The sequence below is a fragment of the Barbus barbus genome (genome assembly GCF_936440315.1).
Source record: "Barbus barbus genome assembly, chromosome: 16".
NCBI classification, from domain to species: domain Eukaryota; kingdom Metazoa; phylum Chordata; class Actinopteri; order Cypriniformes; family Cyprinidae; genus Barbus; species Barbus barbus.
Genome location: NC_136744.1, coordinates 85,761 through 110,000, shown reverse-complemented (window position 1 = coordinate 110,000; position 24,240 = coordinate 85,761). Strand labels below are relative to the sequence as shown.

The 24,240-nt window shown below is 38.3% G+C and overlaps 1 protein-coding gene across 3 annotated transcripts in view; it reads left to right on the top strand.

The window, feature by feature from the left end:
* The window catches only part of LOC306882097 (neurexin-1a-like), a gene marked incomplete at its 5' end in the record, with an annotated part of 208,431 nt that overhangs the window by 153,336 nt on the left and 30,855 nt on the right, over positions 1–24,240 (top strand). For all 3 annotated transcript variants that reach the window (XM_079436563.1, XM_079436565.1, XM_079436564.1), the window contains one exon: positions 14,059–14,240. In XM_079436563.1, the coding sequence (XP_079292689.1) occupies positions 14,059–14,240 (182 nt within the window). The remainder of the gene's footprint in view (positions 1–14,058; positions 14,241–24,240) is intronic.

The following is a 24,240-nucleotide window of genomic DNA, read 5'->3' as shown; positions in this document are numbered from 1 at the left end:
ATTCAGATTTGAGAGAACGCCTTCGAATTCAGAAAACGCCTGATTTCTTGCATGTGTTGATACCTCAGGAGATATCTGCCAGTGTTTTTGCGGGATGTTTCAGTCATTGTCATGATTTAGGGCTACTGGGAGTATTGGTGAAGTAACTGATTTTATGGTTCATAAATGAAAATACTCTTTCCTGCTTTATCGAACGTTGGATTTAAGATTAAATCCCTGAGGACAAACAGACAGGGATTGGGTATACTTTCTCCTGGCTTGTTGATTTCTGGATTTTGAGCGCTTCTTCTTTAAGAAGGTGTGTGTAAGTGAGCAGTATGGGCAGGCAGGTGTGCTGAAGTGCCCGTGTGTCTTGACATTCTCTCTCTGGGAAGATGTTGGGTGGCTGGAGGTTGGCAGACTGGCAGTCCTGCTCTGAGACCCTCATCCGGGGTCTGGCCTCAGCTGCCTGCCTCGCCCTGTACCTCACAGCTCTCTCACTGGGCATCGCAGCTGGATCGGAGACCCTCGAGAGGACACGTGTAACACACATCACCCATGGAGGCAAGAACCTCCACACCGTGCCTATCACTATTAACAGATCACCTGGGTCTCTGCGAGCAGGACATGGTGGGTAGCAGCGTAACATTATGGAGCACAAACACATAGAAGGGCATTTGCAATGCTATATTTGTTTCTCGTTCAGCATCTCCCATCCTAGATCTTACTAAGATTAGCCTCATCTCTCAGTATCTGCATCAGCACATTTCTCTCTGGATCAGATTATAACACATCCATAGAGTCACACAATGCAACCCAGGCTTAGATGGAACGGAGTTATGTGAACATTTGAGCTGTTTTGATGGTTTGACTTCTTATTACAGTGGCACCAGAAAGAATTTGAACACTTTCTTCCTGTGCCATTAGATGCAAAAAAAATCTAACTTTATGGCATCTGCAAACAAATGATGCTAGAGCCGTTCTTAAAACTAAATTCTGTGCTATGTTTGCATTTCAGCTGGTGTCAAATGGATTTTTAGCAGAGATATGAAGTCCATTTATACAGTTCACACGTTTACCCTAGTAAGTGTAGTTTTTTACATTAATTATGACACTTAGAGGATAAATGCAGAAGAAGTGTGAAATTAGTTTTGAGATGTCTGCAGGGATGATGCTATGATATGATATGACTGTGACTGTCAGAATACATATTTTTACATGTATACAATACAATGTAGGCATTTTTGTCCTAAATTTGCCTGTTTGCACAGACTGACACACACACACACTCATTGTAAAAATGCACACATCTCTGAGTAACATGTTGTGCTGGGGTGTCGGGTGGATTAGACATGCTGTAAACTGATTGGACAGAAGTGTTTTACAGTCCTGCTCAAATGGCAAATCAACCATTTAAGTCACTCCACTGGAGTCTGTTTCACGTAATGGTTTTTATACTAATCTTTCCCTAACAGTAATGCAGCCCCTAAACGTAACCTTCGGAATTTCTCTGGGGAAAAAATAATAATAATAAGCCATTTGGTTTACAGTGGCAGAAACACATACACAGTTTTCTTTCCAAAAGTCCAGAAGCATAAACTTGCTACTAGTATTATCGAAATAACATTTCATAAGTTGGAGTTAATAAGTAATGAGTCCAGACTGAGTTAATCAGTACAAACACAGCTTTACATTATGGAACACTTTAATTATATATATATATGTATATATATATTTAAAAAACAAAACAAAACAAAAAAAACAACAGTAACAGAAAATGACAACTAAATTGCTCCTTTTATGTTCTGTGGAGCTGAATGCAGTGGATTTCGTGCGGTGGATATAAAACAGTCCAAAAGCCCAGTGCTTCACTATCCAGTGACAGTCACATATAATGAACATGTTTATATATCTCATTTATTGGTTTCTTTCATTAAACAATCGCCAATAATAATGCAGTCTGTGCTGTTGATGCACTTAAACTATACTTCCCTTTAGTAAGAACATAAAAAAAATCTTAAATTCTTTATGTTCTGTCATTATACAAAGCAAGAACTATTTCTGTTGAGCAACACTCATTCATAAAAAGAAATCTCATTATAGAGCCTTTCAAGGAAGCAAACAATAAGAAAAGAATTACAACGCCACTGTGCATGTCTGGTCCTGAAGCACTTCTGATTATTATATCCCACAACTGTCAAAACAAATTGAGTAGTGCATTCTTTTTGAGTCTAACTACAAGTGAACAATGAAGCATCATTACTGGCTTTTTAAATAAGGCAACAAGGTTTCTCCAAGGACATCAGATGTTTGCTTGAAGTGATTTATCCAGATGTGTACCATTATCTTGTAGACGCTGAGTGCCTAATATCTGCTGAGGGTCACTATTGAGCGCTTCCTGCTGTTGTTTTGAATAAGCTTGACAATGCAGTGAAAATGTTCCAGGAACAAAGATGCCATTTCCCAAAGCAATAAATATCGTTATGTGCATCTGTCTGTGCTGGGAAGCTGTTATTTATGGAAGGCGAACAGTAATATGACTGAAGCAGTGGATATGCTCTGGAGAGGCGTGTAGGATGGGTGAGATGTTACTGATTGAGTTTCTTGAGGAGGTTGAGCTGGTTAGCAGTGTCGGCGATGTTCTTGTGCCTAGATTTCAACAGGCTGTTTTTGCTGCTGTGCTTTGTAAACTTCTCTGTGAATATCCAATGTCATGAATGGCTAATATCTACACCTTTATAATGAGCGGTAGTGCTTTGCCGCACATTTTTGTTTTTAGTCTAAGTTTATTTACTGATACTCCATCCTTTAGTAACAGACCTTTTGCATTACACTGAGACATGCATAAAACGTGGTGCTAAAATCAGATTTAAATACATTGTTAAAAATCACTCGTTACCACTTGTTTCTAATGTTTGAATCCTTCAGAAGATATGCAGAATGGGAGGTGCTATAACACTGCTAGAAACAGCACAAGGTATACATAATTTACAAGCTATAAATAAGCCGATCCTGGTGAGACAGCATTATATATTGGCAAAAAAGGGAGCAAAAATACCTGTAAGATGTAGTCAGCAATGTTACTGCTCTTTTTTTCTGCTGATGCACAATCCGGGACCTTACAGTGGTGTAGCGGTGCGTGAGGAAGCCGCGCTCTAATCCACACTAATAGGATTGTGGGGGATTCACCCCACCCCCCGTCTTCTCAACACATGTCTGCAAGCTTTCACCACTGCTGGCAAACACTGATAATATATACAAATGTCAAAAACTCCCCCAACACTGACTCAAATTTATGACTCTAGTAGCATAAATGTCAACTATATCTCTTTCACATCGACATATTTCCTCTGATGTGTGCTCATTTTTTGTGCAGGTTAGGTATAATTTAGTTTTGTGTCCCGCTGTGTTTTCAAACCCTTAGAATTAAAAAGGTTAGTTCTGTTTGTTTAAGGCATCTACATGTGAATATCCTTTGCTATAGGCTAAGCTACATTTACCAGTGCACAGATGCAAAAAAAAAAAAAAGAACCCTTTGGAATTGTCTGGATTTCTACATAAGTTACTCATAAAATGTGGTCTAATCTAAATCAAAGTAAAATATAGACCAACACAATGTAACTAATGACACAGAAATAGTTTTACTTTTTAAATTGTTATTGAAGATGTCCAAAAGCTAACTTGAGTCAGATGTTTCAGTGAAGGAGAGGAGATTGGAAGTGTAGGTTGAACAGCTACTCTGCTCTTGCAATAAAGACACACATAGCATAGTTACTGTTCTATTCAAAAGAGATTGATTAGTGTCAACAATGCTTTGGTTCCAACAACTTGTATATGAACTTAGACAATGCATTTTAGAGATGTACAAAGCTAGGGTGACCATACATCCACTTTTTCCCAGACATGTCCTGGTGGGGATTTCTAAATTGCCTAGCATGTCCTGGTTTTGGCTTTATTTTCCTATTGATGTGCTCTCTACAGTCCTCATACATGTCATATTTAGGACCATTCTCTGTAGATGCCTCTTTCTCGCATTCCATGATTGGTTGATTATGTTCAATGCCTGCACGTTATTGGTCAACCTGTTTTGCAGTTATTACCTTCAGCAAGTATGAAAACAATAGCAAAGCAAAGCCAAAACCATTTTAAGCAATTTATAAATCCCGACCAGGACATGTCTGGGAAAAAGTGGATGTATGGTCATGCGATCAAAGCTGGTAAAGGCATTGCTAAAGAATTGGGTGTTCATCAATCTGTACCACCAAATGTAAGGCAAACTGAAACAGATTTTTAGAAAAATATAGGCTCAAAATCATCCTCAACTTCATGCAAGTTTTTCAAGCAGCTATATGAAACATTTAGCAGCAGCTGTTGCTGCTAAAGGAGGAACTACAAGTCACGTGGCAGGGGACACGGATATCAGCTCTTAATCAGCTCCCTAGGTCATGAATCAATATACTGTGTACATGAATTCACTACACTTTGGGACACTGATGACTCAGTTTCCGCCAACATAACCACAGTTGCGTAGGCTACATCTACAGTAATCCGGATACATTGGAAAAAACATATTTTTCTCTGAGTTTTGGCCTTGTGTCCAGTGTTAAGATGATCTCCCAAGTGGATACATTTAAAAATGCCATTTTCACATTGTAGTGTGGGCTGTGAAAAGATGTATTTGAAAATTATGACACATGCTTAGTCATGTCCCGATATGTATGTTTATGTACCGGTATCTAGGTTTATACCGATATTATGCTTATGTGCTATTCACTTTAGAACTGTTGCTGTAACTTTGTACACTCTTCATATCACAGTCCTGCAAAGATTACAGAAGATGTACTTGAAATTGCTGTCCTGCACTAAAACATGAGGGCAGTTGTGCTTTAGACCATACTTATAATGGTCACTAATTGTGACCTGGACGCAAGATATTTTGCAAAATAAAACGCCATAAGAATAGCTTGAGAACTTTATTATGTCTCCACCATCTGTATCATCTCAGTGAGCTTTTATGAGGTTTTAACAACTGCAGTAAGGTGAATGAGGATGAGAAACTTTAAGAAAAATATTCAAAATGATAGTGTTGTTTTATTTCGGCAAAAATAACTGTATATCTTTCTGAATATCTTGTGTTATGAATTATTACATCTGTGACATAATGGGTCTCATTCACTAAGCATGCGTATGCACAAATTTGTGCGAGAAAATGGCGTACAAACGGTTTCAAATCATGATTCACTAAAACTTTCATATTAAAATTTATTCTAAATTTAAGAAAACTATAGGAACAGCTGAAAGCACACTTGCACAAAAAATCACACTAAATATAATCACAATAAAATGTATATTTCATCTTAAAATGATTTTATCACATACAGTGAAAGAGTAAGAAAAGCAGCGTTAGACTATAGCTTGCGCAGCAATGTTTTTCTGGATAACAGAGCATGTACAGCCGGCTAATAAAATCTCTGTAAACTGGGTCTGTATAAAAAGTGTTTTATTGTGTATGAACTGATTTTGAGGACTGTGCACTTGGTATTCCTCAAAGAACTGGCGAAAGTGCATCTGTAGCTAGCGTCATATTCGGTACCATGATAACAGGTCTTCTGCTGATTGGATTAGGCTTTGCCCTGTGTTATCGAAGAATTGAGGAAATGGGAACAGCTGTCCAAAGCCTCACAAGGCTGCCCGTCATGATTGAAGCAGTGGGCAGAGCGGTCAGCATTGAGACTGAGACTATTAACCACAATATGGATACCATCACGGAGAAGCTCACGGCTTTGAAAAGGAAAATTGATGGATTTGGAGATCAGAATGGACAAAGAGAGTAGCCGTGAAAATTGGAATGCGGCTACTCGCCCCAAGACCAAACAATCGCAATCTTCTTTCGGCTCCCCTCAACCATCACTGGCCTCGGCCAAGGCCGTTGTTGGAAAAAAACCCCGGGAAGAGCTCTGCAGTGAGACGCTCTCGCGTTCCTCCCCCCTTCCACACGAACTCCTACATACAGACACACACACACGAACATATACAGATATGCATTCACCTCCCAACCCCCGATCCCTCGCCTTCACCGCTTTGTACCGCCAGTCTGACAAGCGGGTCTGTGACCAGCGCCGAGAATGGCTGCAGGACCGGATGGCTGCTTGCCGGAGCTGGATTACCTCCCCTGTTGCAAAGTCGTGTGTCTATGTTGTATTGATTATGTGCTTTTGTTGCTGGGGTGTTTTTCCTGCTCTCACACTGTACTCCCAAAGGAGCATAGTCTGGGGGTTATTTTTTCTCTCCCCACCTTCCTCATGTTATGCTGTATTTCTTCCTCAATTCCCTGTCTTCCTGTCGTTAAATGGACAGGTTGATGGCTAATTTCGCTGGTACTTGTGACTAGTGACAATAAATGGCTACTACTACTACTACTACTATAGGGGTTGCGTGGAGTATCTTTGACGAAAGTGACGAAAGGCTGTATAGGAAAGGTTGTGTGGAAAGCCCTTATATGGAGATGGTCTGGGTATGTTTTATGCAAATTACTAACCTCATAAACATTACAATGAGGTAAAGAACAAATTCATGTGCATATGCACGTGTTGTGAATTAGGCATTCAAGTTTTTGTGAGATGCTCGAATGTGCGTATAAATACGTATAATCCACAGATTTATTATCCTTACATCTATTTTTCCACCCTGTTTTCTTGAAATGCTGAGCATTACCTTCTTCTTTCCACTTCATTTCCTCTGTGTGATTATTTCTTCTTCTCTCTGTGCTCATCTGTGGTAATTGGAACTGCTGTTGAATAACACATTTGTTGACTTTGACAAAAAAGATGAGAACATAAATGAAAGAAGCCACAAGGTTTTGATATAAGCACTTATAAATGCTTATTAGCTAAAGTATAGAGTGAAAGAGTACTAATGATGTACTCTAATTATAACCAGCATGTTTTGACAACAGAAAAGAACCAGGAAGAAAACCCTAGAATGCATAAAGAGCTGAAAGGTTGTGAATTTTGGATTCTTTTTCAATTAAGTAATTTTTCACATCTTATTCTCCTACTTTTTCTTTATCTTTCACACATACATGCACACAAACAAAGACATTTATGTGAGTAAAAATTTGTTAGTGCTGTCTTGCAATGTTATCATCTAAATATACTGTATTTCAATTAAATCTTTGACAGATTAACAAAACGAAAGAAAAATATGTGCTGACTTTCGGTTCATTCCTTTCGAAAGGAAAACAAAACAGCTGAAAGTAATTTTCTTTATTTTACAAATGCTTTTATTTTACAGTTTTATTTGTTTTGCAAAAGCTGTATCTGTATAACCAACCAGCGCTGGTATTGCCATATCGCGCGCGCCAGCACCTCACGTGCATACAGACAATATTTTGTGACATTGCAGCCCGTTCGTTATCAAAATAAAATGCAGTTAAAGAAACATATAAAAAGTTACACTGTCCCATTGTACAGTCTGTTGTGTTCAGCATGACCACATGTGCTGATATAGCCAATGTGAAGGATGATGTCGATGTGAATGAAGTACAAAGGCTAGGCTATTACATAATAATATTTTAGCATCCAGATACATCGCGAATATGGAAACATTTGGATTCGTGCCAAATGAGAGAGGTAGGCATCAGTTTCACCTTAAATTAATTTGTTTTTGGATTGACGTTTGGATTGATGTTCACCTGATAAAATCTCTAGGAGTTAGTTAAAATACAATGCCTGAAAATGGCAATAAAATTATAATTTGAATGACAAAATTAATATTTGCCAAGAAAATTTAAAATGACTTCCTGTTGGGTTTCGGAATTTTCTCCAAGATAATTTTTTGTAGGTATTGGTGTGATACATGCAGAGGTGGAAAGTAACGAATTACATTTACTCGCGCTACTGTAATTGAGTAGCTTTTTTGTGTACTTCTACTTTTAAAAGTAATTTTTACAATCTGTAATTTTACTTTTACTTAAGTATATTTTGTTTGAAGTATTGTACTTCGCTACATTTTAAAACACATTAATTACTGAGTAAAAAATTTAAATCGCTCCCTGGAAACTACTGCAGTAAATAATGGGCAGGAGAACAAACTGGTGCTAAAATCAGAAGAAAGATGCAGATCGACAGACAGGCATTAGTGGTGCAGACCCAGCTGAAAACCAAGGAAATGAAGTGAACCCCTGGCCATGTGTATGCTCTATTATGCAGTGTAAGCTGTGTTTGCTTAGAGAGACCAAACCAGCAGCTTATAAAATCTTGACATACCCCTTCGCAAGCATGTAGAGGCGAATACTTACATCGTTGCATTGGTGGTTAAAATGAAGCTTTGGCAGTTTAGCAAAAGGTTTTGCACAAATTAGCCAAAAAGACAGTGGTGCAGGGTGTGCGATATCGTCTGCGACAATTTCCTAATTATTGTTTTAACGATGTGCGATTTGACATTATCAGTATTTAGCCAAAAACCAAACAAAACACTCCTACCGTGTGTGAAGTCTAGATTAGACTAGTGCACGCACGCATTTATAGTGTTCTTTCACTGCATGATTCAGTCTGTTAAAATGTATCTAAAATGACAACAAAATTGAAGCTATAGGTGCAGAAAATGTATATTTATATAATTTCATACAGTAAATCAATATAACACGAAGAGTGCCGTTTTTCTCCAAAAATCAGCATGATTACATATTGATTTTTTTTTTTTGCAACAGTTCAATAAACAAGAAATGAATTAAGAGACTTGCGTTTTAGACACCATATTGCCTGTTTTTGCTCTATTTCGACAACAAATATAATCCCAAACGCAGCCACAGCACTGTTTTGTGTCCCTGAGCAAAATGACGGTGTTTTGTTCCTGAATGAATCAACTGTTCAAAATGATTCGGTTCAGTCAATGACTCACTTATTAACAGTGACTTGCTGACATCTACTGGCGGTTTTTATTTTGCATTTAAAGTATCTTTTGATTTTTTTTTTTTTATATAATTTCTAATGAGTATTCAACATTTTATGTCATATATATCAAAACATTATTTCTGCATTTGTTAAATGCATTCATGTCCTGCATTAAACAGTGTGTAAATACATCTTAAATGCCTCTTCAGATGAAGCTTCTGTGTTTCCGCTGCACTGCAAAGATGAATTTTGTTGATACTTATTTCATTTGCCTGGTAACAGCCCAAATGTCTTATTATTCTAATTTGAGATGTATATGCCTATCCAGGGGTGTCAAACTCAGTTCCTGGAGAGCTGCAGCCCTGCCGAGTTTAGTTCCAACCCTGCTCCAACACACATACCATGTAGTTTTCAAATAACCCTAATGATTAGATTAGTATAGATATAACCCTAATTGATTAGACCTAAATGATGAGTATAGATTAGTATAGATATAATCTGATCCAGTTATAGCTGTATCAGATGTGTTTAATTAGGGTTATATCTATACTGTTGTAGGGCTGTGGCCGTCCAGGAACTGAGTTTTGCACCCTTGGCCTAACCCATTGTTGCATCCCTCCCACTGTTAAAAAGTAACTAAGTAATTTTTACTCAGAGTACATTTAAAATGAGCTATTTTTTACTTTTACTTGAGTAGATTTTTAGACTGGTACTTTTACTTGTACATAAGTAAAATTTAATTAAGGTAATGGTACTTTTACTTGAGTAAAATATTTTCGTACTCTTTCCACCTCTGGATACATGTGTCTACTGATTTTCATACATGTACATGAAACGTAGCGGGAGGGGCACTTCAATGAATCAGAATCAGAATCAGCTTTATTCGCCAAGTGTGCGCAAACACACGTGGAATTTGTTGTGGTTTTTAAGAAGCTCTTGGTACCAGGGGCGTTGCTAGGTTCAGAAGAGATAAGGGGCTTAGCCCCTAAGAACAAGTACCCCCCCACTGAGAATCAAAACTTTTTCCTTTAAAATATAGATTCTGGGGGAAAAAACTGACAACTAAACAAAATAACATGAAATTTACTAGAGATTCTGACAAAATAGTAATTGCTGGAGTCTATATTTGAATGAAATTGGTTTGAATTAATGATTTATGCATAAAGATATTTATTGAACAAATCTTGTTTTTAAGTCACTTTTAACAGTAGCGTTCCAGTCACATTTCAGTGGATATACAATCTTGCATCAAGTCACATACAAAAGGTGATTTACTCTAATTTGATCACAAGACATCAGTGTTTATATCCGAGCTACAAATTTTTATCCCAGCACTGCTGTGATTGTTTTAATGTTTCTAACACAGAAATAAATATGTATGGTTGAAAAGACTAAAGACTGAAGCTTTTCATAACTTAATGAATACATGACAATATACATGACAACTGCTCTCTCTGAGTCAAACACAGACTTGAATGTTCCGCTGTGAGCATACTTGACAAGGTTTAATAGACAAATCATTATCTTTTAGAAATAATATTAAGTGGGTGTTTAAATCAAGATGACGATCTTTTAACAATTAATTGTGAAGCTCTGTGACCAACTTCATCATATAACATCAAAATAAGAATGTGAACTGTGAAAGAAAAAAACATTGATGCTGGTCTGTCATGGGGTCAAATCATACCTCTTGAGCCCCCTATCTCCTCCTGATTGGCAGTGTCTGTCTGTTTTCTGAAAAACGTTGTAATTTTCTGCATACTTCACATCTGAAAATATGATCTATTTTAGCGTGAGCTGTTAGCCAATGTGATACAAAACTACAGACATGCTCATTTGGACAGAGTGATTAACTGAGGTGTAGCCTAGTGTTCGTAGTTAGAAGTTCTCAGTTTCGCGGAATAGGTCTATAATTATTACCTCATCAGCTCTTCTAATAATGAATGAATGACGACAGTTCAGTGGCGGGATTTGTTTTGGCAGCGGCTATTTGCACTAAGTGTAAATAGCTATAGACGCTAAGTGTAAATAGCATATTTTTTTAGTGACAGATGCTATTTACAGTAAGTACAAATAGCTATAGATTCTATTTACACTGTTAAAATAGCAAGATTTTCTGCTATTTCTACTACTTATTGCAAATAGTGGCAATTATCTGCACCTCAGTATTGTAGTACATTATAAAACAGTACGCAATAATAACATACTGAGTGTAAATTATAATTTTAATTCAAATGTATTAAATGGATGCCACCTTATTGGGACAATAAAGCCCTCCCTACACCTACTCTAACCCTACCCAATACTTTATTTTCAACTTTTTGATTATTTCCTTCATTTTTATTGAAAATAAATGCCTTTCTGATGCGATATGAGATTTGAAAAGGGAGAAAAAAATGTTCGGCAAAAGGTGGGCTCGAACTCGGGTCGATCGCGTCAAAAAGCATGCGCCTTACCATCTACGCCACTGAAACTGATGTTGAACTAACTTCTTTTTTTAATCTTGACTAACCCAATCACACGTTAGTGGACGGAGTTAGTGTAAATAGCCTTTGCCAACAAGATGGGCTACTTGCACTTAGTGTAAATAGACACTCCGTTTTTTAAAACTTACAGTCTGGCAACAGTCCCACCTGCCGGTAGAAAAAGGTACTGCTTAACAGCTGACTATTTAAATACCCGACACAAAAGCTGCGTTTAGTTGGAATGAGCGTGATGTATAAACGGTAATCTACCACAGCCAGCAGACTGCTTTTCATCACGGGCAGATGGATTTTTAGTATTTGGATAACAAAATAATTGTTATACAACCTATTGTATTTGTGAAGTGCAACATATTCCAAAAGATCAGGGGCTTTTGACAATGCATCAGGGGCTTAAGCCCCCAAAGCCCCCCCCCCCCCCTCGCAACGCCACTGCTTGGTACATACATGCATACATACATAGATACATACATACATATCTGACATGAGAACAGAAACATTTAAATAAGACTTAACAACAATAATAATAATAATAATAATGTGTAAGAATCTGGAACAGAAGATTTATTTACAGATTTGTGCCTCATTTACTCTATATATACACAGCTGTTTAGAAAAATATGCATATATATTTACAAAGTACTAGGGACTAGGGAGAGAGTCAATAATTAGAGATGGGGAATGAATTACAGGCATGATTTACAGAACACAGGTAATAATTCCTGTGTTAGTTGTTTAGGCTGGAGATGATATGGGGGGGGGGGGGGGGGGGGGGACTGAAGTCCACTATCATCTCTACAGTTTTGAGCGTGTTGAGCTCCATGTTGTTGAGACTGCACCAGACGGCTAGCTGATCAACCTCCTGTCTGTAAGCAGACTCGTCACCGTCCTTGATGAGGCTGATAACTGAAGTGTCATCTGCAAACTTCAGGAGCTTGACAGAGGGGTCCTTTGATGTGCAGTCATTCGTGTAGAGGGAGAAGAGCAGTGGGGAGAGAACGCAGCCCTGAGGAGCTCCAGTGCTGATGGTACGAGTGCTGGATGTGAGTTTTCCCAGCCTCACTAGCTGCTGTCTGTCTGTCAGGAAGCTGGTGATCCACTGCTAGACGGAGGTGGGACAGAGAGCTTTGTCAGTTTATTCTGAAGGGTGTCCGGGATGATGGTGTTGAAGGCGGAGCTGAAGTCCACAAACAGAATCCTTGCATAAGTCCCTGGTTTTTCCAGATGTTGGAGGATGAAGGGCAGTCCCATGTTGACTGCATCATCCACAGACCTGTTTGCTTGGTAAGCAAACTTCAGAGGGTCCATCAAGGGTCCAGTAAAGTCCTTCAGGTGGGCCAATACGAGCCTCTCAAATGACTTCATCACCACAGACGTTAAAAAAGTAAAGTAAAGTCGTGACGTATTGTCAAGTATGGTGACCCATACTCGAAATTGGTGCTCTGCGTTTAACCCATCCAAGTGCACACACACAGCAGTGAGTAGTGAACAAATCCACACACACACACACACACACACACACCGTGAACACACACCCGGAGCAGTGGGCAGCCATGCTGCAGCGCCCGGGGAGCAATTGGGGGTTCGGTGCCTTGCTCAAGGGCACCTCAGTCGTGGTATTGAGGGTGGAGAGAGCGCTGGACATTCCCTCCCCCCACCTACAATTCCTGCCGGCCGGGGGCTCGAACTCGCAACCTTTCGATTACGAGTCCGACTCTCTAACCATTAGGCCACGACTTCCCCGTAAGAGCAACAGGTAAAGCAACAGGTCTGTAGTCATTAAGTCCTGTGATTTTTGGTTTCTTGGGTACAGGGATGATGGTGGAGTGTTTGAAGCAGGAGGGGACTTCACACAGCTCCAGTGATCTGCTGAAGATCAATGTGAAGATGGATGATAGCTGGACAGTACAGGCTTTGAGGCAGGCTGGAGAGACACCGTCTGGGCCTTTGGCTTTCCTTATCTTCTGTTTCCTGAAGACTTTGCTAACATCTACTGTGAATCATCTTGAACGTGAATAGTTGGCGCTATCGAGCCATTTTGCCATATCCACTTCTGAAACCTATATCAGACATAAATGTTCGCCAGTTCTGATACGTGTGCAAAGTTTCATGACTTTTGGAGCATGTTTAGGCCCTCAAAAATGCGATTCATTTTGGAGAAGAAGAAGCGGAATAAAAATAATAATAAACGAAGCAATTCCAAGAGGGTCCTCGCACCACCAGTGCTCGAGCCCTAATAAACAATCACACAACTGTCACATTTTTATATATTTAAGGGTTGGGCAACAAATGTTTCACATTATTTATTTTTTTATCTGAATTATATTTAATGTTTAAGAAAAGCCACTGTTTATAAAAATTGCTTTGTTAAATTCAATAAATGCATGATGTTTCCAGAGTCAATAATTAATTGTGTTAAACAATTAAGATCTCAGTATTCAACAAAAATATTCATGATTATGAATATTATTTGAATATTATTATAGATATATTAGCATAATTGAGTGGCATAGGATAAGGATAATGTATATAATCCTTCCATGTGTTGTGGTCGTAGAGGAGTTCTACCTATCTATCTGTCTGTCTCTCTCTGTGTGTGTGTGTACTGTATATATATATATACTGTATATACTGTGCATATGCTATGCATTACAGTGTGTGACTGAACACTCTGTTTGTTTGCACATCTGTGTCTCTTGCAGCAGGCACCACATATATATTTGGGAGAGACGGTGGTCTGATAACATACACATGGCCACCGAACGACCGGCCAAGCACTCGAGCCGATCGGCTGGCGCTGGGCTTCAGTACTCATCTGAAGGAAGCTCTACTGGTGCGAGTGAACAGCTCCTCTGGGTTAGGTGACTATCTCAAACTACACATTGTAAGTGGACCATTTCTCTATTTTACATAGTATTTTATGGAAAATACAAAAAAAGTGCATTCTATTATTGTACTAAAAATGTTTTAAAGATCCATTTATTGCTGTATTCATTTGCACAAGAGAATAAGGCACATACAAACACTACCATCTACAGATCTAAACAAAAGTTTAAAGCAAGTGAGGCAAGAGATTTTTGACACTTTCATGCTTATACTGTCTGAAGCCACTCTAATGCTCATTTATTTAATATTCACTACATAGTGAATGCTATGTGAGTGTAAATGTGTGATTTGAGACTCAACTGTAGACAGTGCTGTGCTATGTGTATGATGTTATATTGAATGTGTATTTACAACTGTCCACATCAGAGACAGATGTTACCAGGTGTAAACTGACACACAAAATAAGCAAACACTTTAAGCGAAATGCATAGACACATTCACATACAAAATTGTTACAGCAGGAAAAAGTATTCATGCACACAAGCACACACACAGTGACTTGCATGGGCACATGTGAAAGTGTCATTGGTCTTTAGTGCTGCAGTGTAGCGCTGTCAGGTCAACTCTGGCCTGCGGGTGAATGTGGGTTTCGAGAGATTCACCTCTGCTATAAATCCGATGGCAGCAGGGGCACATCTGAGCAGATGCATAGAATAACACACACACACACACACAGCAGCACACATTACACTGAACACATACTGTAACTGTCCTTACACTGCAAGAAAAGTGAGTTTATTTATATATAACCACAGACAAAAGAAACAATATTCCATCTGCTCACCACATTTACATTTGTTTATTTATTTATTTAGTCAAGTCACCTTTATTTATATAAAGTCTTATTTATATTGTCGCCTCTGGCTTGCTCAGTTGGGGGCACTTAATTTCTAGTGATTATCGTCAATTTGATTTAGCAGATACTATTTAAACTAAACTGATCTAGACAATAACATCTCTGAACTCAATAATGAAATGCCTTCAACTGAAAATTGAGTGTTTAATCTTATCTTATTTTTAAGATAAGAGAATGGAGAGAATGTAGACTCATGAGTGAAATGAGTGAGTGAAAGCAGTATAGATAAATAAAGAGCTGTGAAGTAGGGTCTCTTGATCTCATTAAAGACCAGTCGTGCTGCTGCTCTCTGGATCATTTGTGGAGGTCCAGCCAAGAAATGACAATGACAGCATGCTCGGTTTAAAAGGGCTTGAGCTCATTAATGTTATGCAGTGCAAACCTCCATGCTGTCTTTGTAATGTGGTCTTTGAAGTTCAGATGGTCATTTGGATTTCTGTCTGGTCTGCTTGGGACTATTGTAGGTGATCCTACTGTGCTACAATGCATATGCTAGTTTGCAGTCGGCTGTCATCTGTTCAGTGTTTTCCAGTACAGCTATTTGGTCCAAACGCAGCTGAGGCGAGGTGACAACACCATCGGCTTTCATCGCCGCTAGTTCTTTGAAGTCGGCTTGGTGTGCCAAGCCTTAAGATTTCTCTGGGTGGATGCTGAAGTCACTAAAGAGCACCTAGAGATAGTGGCCCAGCTGACCTTGTAAGGGTGGGTAGACTAAAAGACTAAAGAAACATTGTCAGTATGATGGTATACAACTGTATGTTTCTTTAATTTCTTTCCAAAGTTAATGTTAAATCAAGACTAGTTACCACATAATTTATAATTGAAATGGTTTATAAAATATATAGGTAATTGTGCGCAGTATATATGTAAAATATTACCCGAGAGAGAGAAAAAGAAAGAGAGAGGGAGATAAAGCATAGCCCCAAGAAGAAGGCCCAGTGAAGAGATATCACTAGCCAAGAAAAGAAACACGGCCCATATTCACAAAACATCTTCAGGCTAAAAGTAGCTCATAAAATCTTAAAAATAATGAGCCTGTCAATCCTAAATTTAGAACTCCTACATTTTTGCTCTAAGAGTATTTCACAAAGCGTTTTATCACTAAAACTAACTCATAAAACCATCACAGAGTTTCTAATGGTTTCCACTACAAATACAATTACAAAAATTACAAACCATCAAATTTTAAAAACATGGTTTACTGTTTGGACATATTCCATTAGGATTTAGTGTTTTAAACAAGCCTCCAGTAGAAGGTGACCAATTAACAGTAGAGACCAACAGGCACCATTACAGTTTCCTTTAAAACCAATTCAATTCCCATTATAACCAGTAAAACCATTACAAATTCTGTAATGGTTTCTATAGTTTTTTTTGTTTTTTTTCTGCAGGGCAAAAATGCCTGTTGCTGGCAATCTGCCTCGGTACATTAACATTTTAGAAACACGCTGCATTTATTTGCACACATACATTTACATGTATGTTTTCCCACACATCCTTTTTGGTTTTGGAGGTTATCCCAACTCCAGATTTTCCTTTGATTATGTCCTTGTTTTCATTAACCAGTTGGGCAAGAAGTAACAGCTGTTTTTGCGTCCAGTTTGGTTTTCTTTTACGTTTACATGTCTTATTATCTATCAGCCGTAATTATTCTACTCTGTTAATTAAAAGGCTGTTTATATGCATTTCTGCTAATTGTTTATGAGAAGCACACATGTAATTAACGGAACATATACTTGTTTAATAAGTGATACTTAGCCTACATTTTAAAATCTTTATTTTAATGTGGCAGCATTTTTATTTTTAAACCTTTATTTGAATATATATCAAAGATGGCCACACCGTGAGTGAACGCGTCTCAAGCTCAAGCCTGCCTCGCTATTAACGTAGCTGTATAAGATATCGCTTTGTGGATCAACATGTTTGTTTTTCTTTTCTTTTGAATTGTTTTTCAACAAGTTAGCAGCTAAACGTTTGTTTACTCCCGCAAGTTGTTTCCGCTCACATCATGACACGGCACATCACGCTGCAAACTTTGCGGGACGCCATTCAACAGATTAAGACCGATATGCTGACTCACTTTGATGTAAAATCGGACTCTGTTCATAGTAGTTTGAGCAGCATTCAGAACTCTTTAAGTACTTTGGGAGATCAAGTTAGCCTGCTAGAGCAGCGTGTTGCTGCTAATGAGGACAACGTGCAAGTGTGTGTTACTCGGATTCAACAACTGGAGAGAGAGAACTCCTACTGATCAACAAAGTTGACGACTTGGAGAATCGAAGCCAGCGTTATAATCTTTGCTTTGTTGGAGTACAGGAGTCATCGGAAGGCAATGATATTACTGGTTTTATGTCCCGGCTGATTCCACAGCTTTTGGGACAAGACGACTTTCCCACTCCGCCGATCATTGAATGGGCTCATCGCTCTTCGACAGTTCGTCAAAGCGGTAGAGCTAGTCCCAGGCCTGTTAGGTTCAAGCTCCTTAACTTTCAAGACAAGATGAAGATTCTTCGCATTGTAAGGGAAAATAAACTGGAGTATAGCGGGACACGCATATATATAAGAGGCGCAGGAGTTTTGATCCTGTTAAACGTAAGCTTCATGAACTTAATATGAAATACTTTCTTCGTTATCCTTGCACGTTATGTGTTCTTGTTGATGGTAAACAGCAACGTTTCAATTGTCACAACGAAGCTGAAGTTGTTTTCCTGTCATCTCAGATCTCCTCAGGATAATGCCTGTTTGAATTGAGGCTGCTGCTTGATTTTTGTGGCTAAATAAAGTTAGCTACTTTGCTGTAACACAAGTCACATTAATATTATTGGTTGTTGTAGGGGTGTAGAAATATTATTTTGAATGACGGATTTTTAAAGTTTCTTTTTAATTAATTAATTAATGTTGATTATAAAGCTACACTTTATTATTATTATTAATAATGCTTGAGCTGAGTTTATTTGACTTCTGTATCTGGTTTGCTCACTGGAATACTCTGGGTTCTGGGGACTGGGGTAGCTGGGTCGCTCTTGAGTAGTGTTGTGGTGTTTGTTTGTTTGGTATTTATGTGTGTTGCTGCTTTGTTTCGTTGTGATTTATTTATTTTGTTGTTTCTGCACCCTTGCAATAGTTTTTTAGGATTCAGTTATTTTTGATTTCATATCTGATCAGTGTCATTATTATTATGTTATATTTTCAGGCTGGATGAGGTTAAGGGGTTAACAATTTAACCAAACTGGACATTGTTACACTCTCTGAGACATGGCTAAATAGCAGTGTTTCAGACAGTGAAATAAATCTAACCAATTATGTTCTTTATAGATATGATGGGTACTCCTGTGGTGGAGGTGTTTCTATTGTCTTGTATCTGAGTTGGTTATACCTTCAGCTGATCCTTTACATTGTGAATGTATCTTTTTAAGGTAATTCTTCATTTAAATACATGTATAACTATTGGAAGCATATACAGACCACCCTCTTCACCAGTGAAGTCATTCAATTGTCTGATATCTACCATTAATTATATTTTTGGTAAAAATTAAATTATATTACTCTGTGATTATAACAAAAATTGTTTAGATAAATCATCTGATCAATAAAGAATATATATTTAATGGTTTAAATCTTACCCAACTAATTACTGAGCCTACTAGAGTAACTGCTCGAACTCAGTCTCTTCTTGATTGGATACTTGTTTCACATCCTAACAGATTTCTAAGGTCAGGTGTTATGGGTGGTTACACTTTATTTCAATAGTCCACTTTACACATTCTACTAACAGTAAGAAACTCTGCAACTACATGTCAACTAGCAGTCATTAGAGTATTAGTAGACTGTCTGCTTAATATCTTCTAATACTTTATTTTGATGGATCCACAACATACAACATACTGACTATAAGAAACTATGCAAGTATATGTCAACTTATTCTACTAACCCTAAACCTAGCCTACTGAGAGTTAGTAGACAGTTACTAGTGGTGCTGGTTTGGATGATATTGAAAATAAGTTTCTTAAATTATCTTCTCATATTCTTATGTATCCACTTGCTGAGTTATTTAATTTGTCTTTGTCCACATGTGAGAAACCAGTTATTTGGAGAAGTGCACGCATTACTCCACTTTACAAGGGAAGTGATATACTCAATAATCACAGACCTATATCTATTATATGTTCTATAGCTAAAGTAAAAAAAAATATATATATATGTAAACAACTTTCAGATTATTTAAGTATTAATCAAATTTTATCAACATATCAATCTGGCTTTAGGTCCAATCATGAATGAATGAATGAATGAATGATGCATGTATATAGCGCTTTATTGTGCATTGCTGTACACCCAAAGCACTTTACAATCATGAGGGGGGGTCTCTCCTCAACCACCGCCAGTGTGCAGCATCCACTTGGATGATGCGACGGCAGCCAGTACCACAGTACAACAGCGCCAGTGCACTCACCACACACCAGCTACAGGTGGAGAGGAGAGAGAGTCATGGAGCCAATCAAGTGGATGGGGATTATTAGGAGGCCATGATAGACAAGGGCCAGTAGAGGGAATTTGGCCAGGACACCGGGGATACACTCCTACTCTTTACGAGAAGTGCCATGGGATTTTTAATAACCACAGAGAGTCAGGACCTCGGTTTAACATCTCATCCGAAAGACAGTGCTTTTGACAGTATAGTGTCCCCGTCACTATACCGGGGCGTTAGCACCCACACAGACCACAGGGTGAGCACCCCCTGCTGGCCTCACTAACACCTCTTCAAGGTGTTCAATCATTCTACAACTATATGGAGCTTATAATATGACAAAACTATTTGAATTGTGTAAATTTTAATTATTGACAGTGTCATTTAACAAAACTGAATATAATGTGGCATTTAACATAGTTCTGAATTTGAATTTTTTTAAACTTGAATAATGAACATTTGAAATTTAACAACTGAATTTTTTATGGGATTTTTTTAATAGACATGTATTTTCAAACAGCGGATTTTTTGTTCTGAATTCTTTGAATGCAAATATCCAGTTTTAAAAAATACAGCTTCAATTTTCAAGATGAAGAAGAAATTCGGAACATCAAATTCAATATTTAAAATTCAAAGCGCAGAAATTCAGATCGTACAGGAAGTAGGTCAGAGGTCATCCACAGGGAAGAGTAGATGATCTCTGAAAAGTCGAACAAAGCATTTACTGCGACATATACTGGGATATGTTCGGTTCACTTAGGCTATTCTCCAAATAACTGGTTTCTCACATGTGGACAAAGACAAATTAAATAACTCAGCAAGTGGATACATAATAAAGCATTAAGGTAATCCTGCTTTATTTTTTTTTAATCATCTTGTCCTAGTTACAAATTTGACTGGTAAATGTTAAAGAATGATAGCACCTTTTGTATTGTGTTGCATTGCATATCAGGGATGACAGATTGATAAAAAGACATGCTATTTATGACTGAATGTAACGTTTGATACTTTGCCGTAAAAGTGGCTCTCTGACTGACTTTGCCCTATCAGTGCGGCTCCCATGAAAAAAATAGTGAGGACCACTGGCTTAGGACTTCTATCTATTCCTTAGTACAAGTTTGTCTCAGCAGCTTTGTGAATAGGTTTTAAGAGAAAACTAGCTAAAAACGTTTACTGCTATTTAGGAGGACTCTTAGTGGTAAGATAAAATGTTTTGTGAATACGGGCCCAGAACAATTGTTAATTTTCTTTTATTCCTTCCTTGACCATGTAATTAAAACCATGTGAGACAATCAAACTGACCAATCAGCAATTAACCTTCACCTACTTAACCAAAGGTTTGAAAATTAGCAGACCCCTGATGTACACACATCTTGGCCTACACACCTTTGATTGTTATCAGCAACTCTGTGCCTTCAGGAATGTCAAATGGCCCTTTTGTTGTGGAAGATAGGTTTCGGACAGCAAAGCAAAAGTCTTTGATCTTTTTCGACCCTGCAACATGTAGAGTGATAAATTATGACAATGCTGAGTTTATAGGCAATGTGACAGTAAATGCATGAAACTCAAAGAATTATTGTTGTACGGAAAAGAGACAGTTGAATATTTCCAGCTGTTTCAAGTAGACCTGTATCCACACCTGTTCCAGCCCTGACAGAGAGAAAGAGAAGCTGTCAAAGAGAGATCAGGAGGGGTTGCTTTGTCTTCTGGTCAAATTCAATCCCAGGATGCTAAGAGCTTAATGAGTAGTAAAGGTCTCAATAAAGTCTGCTTTGTTTACTGCTGACTAGCAATAGAACTTGAAGAGATCCAAACTGGATGCATGTATTTTAGATTGCAGTGTCAGATGTCAGAATGTCTTGAATGTGGTCCAGAAGAGAGTAGAAAAGAAAGCAGGAAGATGAAAATGAAAAGAAGATGAGTTGGGAATCAAAACCAGTTCATATCATGAGATTTAGTAAAGAGTTGTGAGCTTGCGTTCTCAATGGAATGGAATGAAACGAGAGAGAAAGATTGAATACCACAACTTAATCAAAAGACAATAAATACATATGCCAATGTTTGTTTTTTTGCAGTGGGTCTGAACGGTGTTGCTACAGGACCAAGATTTTACACTGCACAAGTGGTGACTTCACATAAAGTCAGTATCATAAAAAAAAAAAAGGTTCATAAGAAAAAACAAAACAAAACATGGAGCATGGAAATGTACTACGGATTTATACATATAAAATATTAAAGCATACATAGTCACAAGAGCAAATTTACTCTTGAATACACAATGAATTTCTTTCAAAGTGTTGCTTTGTGAGTGTCTTCCAGCTGTCTGATAAGCAAGAGAGTTGTCATCTGCCTGAGCCTTTCTGTTGCAGAGCCCACCCCTAACTAGACAGACTGCTCTCACTGTGAGTGCATACGCCTCAGAATACTGTGCTCTAGGGAAGCACTCGATTTAAATGTGAAAACCCAACAACGGAGCGGATCAGGAGGTTTATACTGATGAGCTCCCACCGGCACAGGTCCTGCATGATTCTCAATCTCCCGATTGTGCAGTTTCAAGTGTGTTCTTCACGTGAGCAGACCTCCATCCCTCCACAAGAGGCCACGGTTTGGCCATGATCGATGGTTCAGATGAAGGGAATAATGCCATGTTTTTGGCGGCCTGCCAAGGGTAACATTGGTGCAGCCACATCTGGACAAGTGTGGAGAAAGCATGAAACATCAACTATTTGGAGCTACTTGTAGTGTGTCTGGCACTCAAAACATTTCAATTAGAAGTACAGAACCAATATTTCCTTTCTAGAACTGGCAGCACAGTCATATATATACCATCAGGGCTCAATACAGTTAGCCAGTTGGCTCTTATTGTCATTATCTATGTAAGCGGGTTACATCATCTCCTAAAGTGGCTTTATTTCTATAATCTGTGTTTGGTGCATTGTTTCCTATCATACAGCTCTAAACATTGTGATTGCTTAGTGCTAATAAGGCTCACCAATCAATGTCTTATTGAAATGCCGACATGTCACATTTTTTCTTGAGTGACTCTTGATATTGCTGTCAGTGGATTAGAATTGAGAATATAGAAAATGCCAGAGATGTCATTGTTTTCAACTAGGTTATGTAGTGCAGATTGTGCTTGAGTGTGTGTGTGTGTGTGTGTGTGTGTGTGTAGCTACGCTTCAGCTGCTATCCTTTTCAGTCAGGTCACAGTGTAAACTTCAGTGTGGCTATCTGGTGTGCTTATGCAATTCTGAATGGTGCAGGCAATTGTCACTGCCATAATAGCATGTTTAGGTAACCATATTGAGGCGACTTATGCTTATTAACAACTCAGGTCTGCTGGGCTTGGTCAGTTCTGCGCTGATAACACACCATGATTTTATACTGTCCCCATAGCATCAGCTTTTGACACAATGTCAAGTGAACCGATATTAAAAGGGAACACATCCGTTAACTCATGTAACCTCGGGTTCTTGAGATGAGAGAACGAAACATATGCTGGCCATGTTACTCTGCTTGAACAAGGATGAGCTTTGCTCTTTTTGATTCAGTTGAAGGATTCGAAGGAGATGTAATTTGTGTTCTATTCACCTTATTTTGCAACGCGGAAGTAAATACGATGACGTACTTCCTTATAATGTGTTAGACTTCCGTTTCGCTACCTTGTAGGTAAGGAGCGATGTGGGGAGAACACACAGAGAACACTGTTAAACGCCGTGATGGTAAATATTTACCACACCTGCGGTGTATAACACAGTGGGAGGATGAAATGAAAAAGTGGCCTGCCATAACTTATGAGGACATTTTGTGTTGTCGCTCGGAGTAGACGGGTCTTCGATGCGGAATTATAAAAGCACGGAGGCATATCAGTAGCTACGTTACCTGCACAGCGGAAAAGTCGGTCGAGTGCTGGTACATGAAATAGACAGCGATTTCGTGTTTTTAAAAGTAGACGTGAATGCAAGTCAAAGTGGCGCAAATGTGCATTCAGAATGTTAGCTTCATTCACCATTCATTTAATGGACAAAATATGCAGTGAAATATGCAATGAAAGTGAATGGTGACTGTGGCTAACATTCTGAATAATGTCTCCTTTTTTGTTCCACTGAGGAAAGTATTCAAAGTATTGGAATGATGTGAGTAAATATCAGTAAATGATGAGTAAATGATGAGTAAATGATGACATGTTTTATCTCTTTCATCTGTGAAAGCACTTGTTGATAGTTTTAAATTAGTAATGAAATTGTTTGGTCCTTATCCGTAAACTGATTACTGTGCTGTGCAGCATTAGGTCGGATTAATAGCATCCAAAATAAGTTATAAAATAACTTAAATATGTGTTTCCTTTTGTTCCATGAGTTTTGAAAAAGTGACGAATTGGTGTTTATTTACCTAGCACTGCTAAACTGTATCATTTTCAGTGTATGTTGGGGGGGGGATCAAAATAAATTGCATCTTGACATTATGATTTGTGTTTGTGTGTGTGTGCATATACAGGGAGAAAAAAGTAATATAAGGTCTTGAAAATAGCTTCTTCACCCTTCGGAAGTGCGTGCAAATCATAGGGTGCCCCACATCTACATTCAGCTCTTGTGCGTGGATTATGATCAAAACAAATGTCTTGCAGGTATTTTCTACCTTTGAACCAGCTATTATGACACCCCCTAACTGCGC